This window comes from Aegilops tauschii, chromosome 7 (assembly GCF_002575655.3).
Source record: "Aegilops tauschii subsp. strangulata cultivar AL8/78 chromosome 7, Aet v6.0, whole genome shotgun sequence".
Classification (NCBI taxonomy): Eukaryota; Viridiplantae; Streptophyta; class Magnoliopsida; order Poales; family Poaceae; genus Aegilops; species Aegilops tauschii.
The window spans coordinates 387,706,036-387,713,912 of record NC_053041.3 but is presented as its reverse complement, the minus strand read 5'-3'; the positions used below and the strand labels follow the sequence as shown (position 1 = coordinate 387,713,912).

The 7,877-nt window shown below is 43.1% G+C and overlaps 1 protein-coding gene across 1 annotated transcript; it reads right to left on the bottom strand.

The window, feature by feature from the left end:
- Positions 1-4,822: 4,822 nt before the first annotated feature.
- On the bottom strand, positions 4,823-7,467 carry LOC109733265 (chaperone protein dnaJ 10). Its single transcript, XM_020292460.4, has 10 exons — positions 7,029-7,467; positions 6,879-6,938; positions 6,684-6,766; positions 6,431-6,587; positions 6,206-6,335; positions 5,958-6,116; positions 5,697-5,878; positions 5,527-5,607; positions 5,287-5,412; positions 4,823-5,197 (listed from the first exon to the last, which is right to left on the bottom strand). The coding sequence occupies exons 1-10, from the start codon at positions 7,113-7,115 to the stop codon at positions 5,123-5,125; spliced, it is 1,140 nt and encodes a 379-aa protein (XP_020148049.1). The 5' UTR covers positions 7,116-7,467; the 3' UTR covers positions 4,823-5,122.
- Positions 7,468-7,877: the final 410 nt, after the last annotated feature.

Below are 7,877 nucleotides of genomic sequence, written 5' to 3'. Positions count from 1 at the left end.
TATAAGCAAAATAAACTTGCAAGTGAAGAAAGAGATAGGGAAAGGAGAATAAAATTAGAAGTAAGACATAGAAAGAAAGAAAAATAGGCCAGCGCATTATTGGTTGTCATGTGCAAAGCTCGTCTTATTTGTCGCCCTGTGCGGAAAATAGAATTTTTCTCATGGCATTTCCTAAACGGCGCCTTTAGCGCCGGGAGCTCCTAACCGGCGCCTTAAGCGCCGGTTCAGGCAGCTGGCGCTCACACTACGCACCCCATGGGCCGGCCCACCCCGCGCAGTAGAAGGAAAAAAGGTCTCGCGAAAAATAACACACAAAAAGAGCGGATACAGGCACTCGAACTCACGCCTTCAGGCTACAATACGAGAACAGTTTTGCTAACCACTACAACCTGTGAGCACCAGCGACTACCAGGAACGCGAACTATTTAAGACGAATGCATCAGCGCTATTTATTAGATTTGCGAATTATTTGAAAACAATTTAGAAAAGTTGTTTTTCTTTTTATAAAAGAGACTTCATCAGATTTTGAATTTTATTTACGATTTTTAAAAAATAGTTCATCGATTTTGATAAAAGGTTCATCGAATTTGAAAAAGGTTCATCGAATTTGAAAAAGAGTTCGTCGATTTTGGAAAAAGTTCGTCAAATTTTGAAAAAGTTCATCAAATTTGAAAAAGTGTTCATCGATTTCGAAAAAAATTCATCGATTTTGAAGAACTTCATCAAATTTGAAAAAAGTTCCTGGAATTTAAAAAAAAGTATTTTTCGTTTTTTGTTCACGATTTCAAAACGTGTTCATAGTTTTCAAATTTTGTTCACAATTTTAAATTGTTCAGTGTACATCAAAAATGTTCAATGGGTATTTAAATGGTTTTTCAGCGCATATCACAAAATTGTTCAATGTGTAGTTAAAAATTGTTCATATTATATTACAAAAAATTTCAATGTATAAAATTTGTTCATCTTATATCAAACAATGTATAAAATGTTTTAAATTATTTCAATGTATATCAAAAAAATGTTCGCTGTGTAGTTAGAAATTGTTCATCGTACACAGAAAAAATGTTCAGTGTATATTTGAAAATCTTCAGTCGTATATAAATTTTTGTTCATGTTCTCAATAATTGTTCGCGTTTTAAAAAGTTCATGGAATTTTCAAATTTTCATCGAATTTTAAAAAAAGTTTAACGATTTGATAAACGTTCATTCAATTTTAAACATTTTACGAATTTTAAAAAGAAAAAAAGGAAAATGAGAAAAGAAAAAGGAAAAACGAACCAGAAAAAAAGAAGAAAAAACGCCCAGAAATCAGAGAGCAGTGAAAGCTGTTTGGTGGGCTCTCCGGTCTACATAAATAAAGAAACGAAAATAATTAAAAGGTCACAATCGGTACGGTTGTCTGTTGGTTAGTGCGCTGCTGTTTCAACGGATAGATTGCGAGTTCGAGCCCTCACATTCTATATAAGACTTTTTGCTGCAGTTTTTTAACAGAAAGAAAAAGAAGGAAACGGGCCGGCCCAGCGCGGCGCGGGGGTATGCGCCCGTTTGCGGCAACAGAAGAAACGGGCCCTTAAGGCGCCCGTTAGGAAATGCCTTCTGCGCCCCTTTATTCGATTCCAGTAAACGGGCGCACACTACAGCTCCTCGCTGGGCCGGCCCATCTTACGTTTTTTTTCTCGTAATTTTTTTCAAAAAAACAGCATCGGTGGGATTCGAACTCGGCACCTGTGCTTTCCAGTTAGAAAACACACAACAGCAGTAACCAACGGGCCATCATTAACCTATGAGCCGTTTTCCTTCCTTTTTTCTCTAACCTGTGTTTTGTTTTTCCAGTTTTTTTTTGCCATGGCCGGGTTTCTTCTGTCTTTTACCATTTCTTTTTCTGTTATTTTTTCAACTTTCACAAACTTTTTTCATCGATGAAACTTGTTCAAATTGATGAACTTTCTTCAATTGTAGGAACCTTTTTTCAAATTCGATGAATGTTCCTTTAAAATCGATGAACTTTTTCAAATTGGATGAATGTCTTTCAGTTTTGATGAACTTTTTCAAATATTATGAACTTTTTCCAAAATCGATGAACTATTGTTCGGATTTAATGAACTTTTTTGCAAATTTGATGAACTTTTTCTATAAAATCGTGACCTTTTTCAAAGTTGATGAACCTTTTTCAAAATCGGTGAACTTTTTTCAAAATTGGTGAACCTTTTTCCAATATTTGGTGAACTTTTTCAAATCCATGAACTTTTTTCTCGATATTTGTGAATCATTTTTTAAAATTGATGAACTTTTTCTCAAAATAGTGGATTTTTTAAAAAATTGATGAACTTTTTTCAAAATCAATGATTTTTTTCTTCTAATTCATGATCTTTTTTCGAAATGTTTTCAAATAGCTGAAATATCAAACACGGCTGTAAACTGCAGATCTGCATAAATTGCGCCGCTAGCAATGTTCTAAAACAGTTCGCCCTGGATTTGGTCATTTAAACGTACTTAGGTCAGGTGGTTGGCCACACAAAAAAAGTGGTTCACTTCACGTGTTCGATCCTTGAGGGAGCCGCTTTTTGGGGATTTTTCTGCCCTACCCACGAGCACCGAACTTCGCGTGCAATCTATCAAAATTTTGCTAGGCCGGCCCAGTAGTATCGCCTGCGCGCGCCAGTAAGACGAACCAGCGCTGAGAGCGCCGGTTAGGAGCTCCCTTTTCTCAGCTGCGTGGGCAGAAAATAAGTGGGGTTGCTTCGCTGGGCCACAATACGCGGCCCACATACGAAATTCTGAAAAGGCCTTTTTTTTAGCAGACGAACGCGTAAGAATTTAGTAACATCTCAGATAGAAAAAGAAAATCTTTTCGGCGGTGAACGGATGAAAAAATTGGCGAAACGCACCTTACTTTATTAGTAGATATAGATATAGATATAAATATAAATATAGATATAGATATAAAATAGATATAGATATATATTTCTTATACTCAAGGTGATGATGCCCCCGTATTATAGGAGGACTCTAAGTCATTGGCCTGGCCCACCCTGTGACTATTTGCGTCGGATGCATCCTCCTTGGATATAATCGGGTGTTTATGTGATCACCTACCGATGGTGCGTATGGAGCTTGAGGAGTGCCGTGGCCGTCGGAGAGGTGCATTTCTTCTATTGCTAACATAAATGAAGGAAGAGAAACGAAAGCCTTTGGATTTGGAATAAACGGTACGGTGGATTTTATGAGCAACAACACTTGTACAGTTATAAGGGCAACCATGACCGATCCCCTAAAAATAACGGAGAATCCGACGAATAAATCCATAATGGATTATTTTAATTTCACTAATTTTTTGCCGGAGCTAACCAATCCTATATATAACAGAGTTTTTTTTTCATTTTGCATTTCATTTTCGGCCACAGAAGCACATTTCTTTGCTTCTTTATTTCATTTAACGATATTTTGATACACTGGAGTACATAATTCACCAATTCTTCGCTACGAGAGCAAAATCAAAGAAAAACAAGAACCACAATTAGACACTTTAGAAGATATCCAAGTCATAACTGCTCCCACTAGTTGGCTTAATATCATCTTCACGTCTTCATTGTTGATTCTCTCTATTGGCTACTCGATATTGCACACTTCTTACTTACTCGATTCCGACAAATTCGACGTTGCTTCGCATCTAGTCTCATCTCTTGCCTCTATTCTAGCAACCAGTGCACAAACATCTATCAAATTTTGTACTATCAATAGATCGGTGTAATCTTCTTCCCAATATCAAAACTTGCATCCATCCTACACACAAATTTGAGCAAGCAATGAGCTACCGAAATTGCACCGAATCTAGTGAACAACCGAATCAAAAGAAGCACATACCTAATCTTTTTTGCACTTGAAGAACACCCATTTGAGATGTTCCGGCGCGGTGGAAACTCGGCGCACCACCTGTCGCGGGCAGTCGTCGCACTTTATGACCGGCAACGGGGAGCTGACGAGCTGCTGGGCTAGCGCCGAACCCGAGCGACGGCCGGGCGTTTCTTTGCCGGCGACCGCCGACGGGAGAGATCCGAACGGCTAAAGGCCGAGTCAATACCTGCATGCGGCGCAGAGGCGTTGTCGGGGCTGTGTGGTCCTGTATCCGACCAATTCATGGCAAAGGCGCAAAGGGTGGTGGGCGGATGCGTCAAATCCGGCGGCGGCAGCCTCAAATCTACCGGTTCTGCGCTGGCGACGAGTCGAGAGAGGCACAAATCCGGGCGGTCAAGGACCGCGGTGTACGGGCATCCGCGGTGGCAGGCGGGGGGTGGGAGAGACGGCGCTGGCGTAGATGCAGCTCGGGAGCGGGGCGGGTAGGCAGCGGAGTGGAGGTGATTTTTTTCCTCCAAGGCCGAGCGAGACACTAAAAATAGAGGCGGCGGAGACGGCTGAGGATAATTTATCCTCCGTTATCGACTATTGGGGATCGGCTAGGTGCCGATTAGAGGAGTAAAACATTTTTTTTTTTACTTCCCTAACCGATTATAGGGAATTGGTTAGAGTAGCCCTAACGCAACAGCAGAGGAGCCAAACCCGCGATGAAGGCTTGTGGTGTATTGTTCGGGCTGTTGGCCATGCCCAGGTTTACCACCGACACATTTGCATTGTAGGTGTGGTATCATTACAGCGTCTACAATGTTAGATTTTGTTGGTACTGTTTCTTTTGCCAGTTTGCGCCATTCGGGCCTCGACAGATGTACTTGGTTTCTGGTCGGTTCTTTTGTTTGTATCCCCTTCATGCTAGATTATAAGTCGATAATACCCTAAAAAGAAGATTATGAGTCGATAAAAAGGGCCCTTTATCTAAGACAAACAGATTTTGTATTATTATTTCCATAGAAACACCAAAATAGAACAATTACAGAAAGCACGGCACAATCAGGTATGGTCTATTTCAAAAGCTATGGTCATGCGAGTGAAAAGTGGGTAATCTAAAGCTTTAACTGTTGGATCTGATCACCAGTGCTGAAGCAGCATATAAACATATATCCATACCCTTCAGGTAACTGAAGGATGGTGGTGCATGACCCCAGCTGTTCTGAATCATATTATCTGGTATAACTCGGGTATCTTCGAAAGGTTTCGTAGTGTCCCTGCTTCATTTCCGGGGTTCGAAGTCATCGTCAACGTCATATGCAGGGTTGCATAAGCATCTAAATAGCCTGCCAATTCCCTGTACAACAACATTTTTTGAACTTATGTCACCAAACATATTTGAATGTGTAACGTACACATATGTTTGTGTGATTGTTGAAAAATTGCCTGAGTAAGCGCAGGAGTCCGATATGTTACTGTCCGTGATGCCTCCTCGTCTGAACTTTCATCTGAGCTGCTGTCATCATCGAGAATGGTTGGCTTTGATGGCCCTGGTAATGCCTCCTTTTCCCTCTATTCTCATTCCAGTTGATCAAAGATGGAATTTATGAAATATACTCAATTCAGGTTTGTTTACATACACAAATAGCACATGAATTGTCGGAAAGAAAACGTGAAACAATGTACCTGAAATATTTTTCCTAGATTTCTCAAGGCCATTGCACGGGCCTTGAGATCCTCTTTCTTGACATTATTTTCATGCAGCACCTGAGAAGAAGTCAAAAACTTGTCAAATCATATTGTTGTACTAGTAGCAGATTAATATGGGAGTATTTCAGTAAAGAAGACGCACATACCATTTCACAGACATGTAAGAGCGTGACTTCAATATCCACAACGTTGAGCTTCCAAATTGAACTCATCATCAGGTCCTTGTTCATTCTCATCTGCATGTCGACGTCCTTCTCGGTGGCAGCGCCGCCGTCCTTGGCACTCTGCCGGCACGCCTCCTCTTGCAGCTGCAGCAGCTGCAGAGCTCCTGCATTGTTCTTTTCGCCCCTTAATCAGTCGGCAACTTCAACCATCACAACCATGGCAAGAATTGGGGAAGTTTTCACCTTTCGCTGCCGTGATCTGTGACCTCCAGAGGTGGCCCTTGTTCCTCACCCACTCGGTCAGGAATGGAACTCCCAGGTACATGGCCTTCTTGCCGAGCTCCTTGGCGGCTTGTCGAGAATAAACGTATCCGATGGTGCGACGAATGTCCAGTGCGTATGCTGTGAGCAGCAAAGCATTTCACAAAGATTCAGATGAAACCCATCAAGAGAAGAACACAACTGTAGTTTGTAGGGATCATCATACTGACAAGTGCTGGAAAGCCTTTTCGCCTCAGATTCGGCACGATGAGCGAATCCCTCCGTGTCACCACTCACATACCGCGAGAGGAACTTGTTGAGGAATCTAGCTAGCTTCTCTTCTCGTTCCCTTTGTACACCCTTCACCACAGCAGTGTTTTTCAGAGTGGGGATAACAAATGGTTTGGGCATAACAATGGGCGTCTACCACAGATATGTAGTACGTATGTGCCTACCTTGAGCCTGTCCTGGAGCTTCTCGGCGCTGCCGTTGTCGCCACTGGCCATCTCCGAGGAAGCCATTGTTGCCATTGCAAGATGTCCAATGTAGTCCTCGAACAGCTCGCTCCCGAACAGGAGGGTGAAGACCAGAGCACCATCTAGAATGTTGTCCCTGAAAAGCAGAAAAATGTTGTCAGAGTGAAGCATGAATTGCTGCTTCTGAGCTGAGTTTCATCTGGGATGGCATCAACTGGGGCAGGGCAGGCACCTGGATATGCTAGTCTTGCCATAGCCGTCGTAGGCCTTTCTCTGCAAAGGGTCGCTCAGGACCTGGTAGGCCTCTCCAAGAGCCTGCATATATAGCACCATAACAACAAGAAACTCAACACCCACCCACCAAAGGAATCAAACCAACCGATCCTGCTACAATATCGAGTTGAGTTGAGCCAGCCGTGGTAAGGACCTGAAACTTGTCGGACGCCTGCGGATCGTCGGGGTTTTTGTCAGGATGCACCTGCCTCGCCTGAAGACAAAGACAGGAAACGAAACCTCCAAATCAGCAAGCTAGCGAAAAGCGACAGCAATGTGCTAGGCAGACAGCAAAAAGGGGGACCTTGATGTAGTAGGCCTTGCGGATCTCGTCATCCGAGGCGGCGGGGCTGACGCCGAGCGCGTCGTAGTACTCGGTCTCCTTCGCCATGGCGGCCGCCGCTCCCTGTCAAAGAACACCCCCGGAACGAAACAGGAGACCACCAGAGCAGGGCATGGAAGTGGTGGTCTGGTGGAGGAAGAAGAGTAAAGGAGAGCCGCATCATCACCATTCATTGCGCAACGAGGTGGGGAGCCACCCCCCACAGGCCACCGGGCCATCTTTTATCTTTCCAGTGACGCACAGCGCGGCGCGGCCGGGGGAGCATTAAACAAATCGCCGGGCGGCCTAGTGGTGGTGGAATGGAACGCGGCCCTGCATTTTTATTTCTCCAGATGTCCTCCTTTCTCCGGGGAGCAGCGGATCAAGAGTTCATTCTACTCTTTATTATTCATGTGTCTTTGCCTGCGTCCCCCTTTAGACCAGAACTTATTTGCAAATGAAGGCTTTTATTTACATACCGATTGTAGCTGTGTGCAAGGAATAAATGCATCAAAATTGCAAAGCCGTCGAGATAAAACATGCCAAATTATTCCTACTTGTTTTTAGTCGAAATTATTCCTACTTTTGAAACACCGGATCAGGACAGTTTCGGTACACCTCATAAACACATCGACGACTGAGATTACTCCATACCCCTTCATAATAAAAGGCAAGATGGGAACGCGGAGTTTCTTAGCCCGAGCTCAAATGAGCTGGGGTGAACACTAAAATTCAAAAAAAACTGATTGTTTTGTGACAAATATTAGCAAATGTTTTGAGTGCTTGTAAAGATTCGTCATGGTGGACCTGAAGATCGTGAACTCCACGATT

Bases quoted from the DNA above. Each gene is read 5' to 3' on its own strand.
- LOC109733265 (XM_020292460.4), bottom strand. From the start codon at position 7,115: ATGGCGAAGGAGACCGAGTACTACGACGCGCTCGGCGTCAGCCCCGCC. The intron at 6,939-7,028 runs GTCCCCCTTTTT...CTTTGTCTTCAG, and splicing joins GCAAGGCCTACTACATCAAG to GCGAGGCAGGTGCATCCTGA. The intron at 5,879-5,957 runs GTGAAAACTTCC...AGAACAATGCAG, and splicing joins ACAGATCACGGCAGCGAAAG to GAGCTCTGCAGCTGCTGCAG.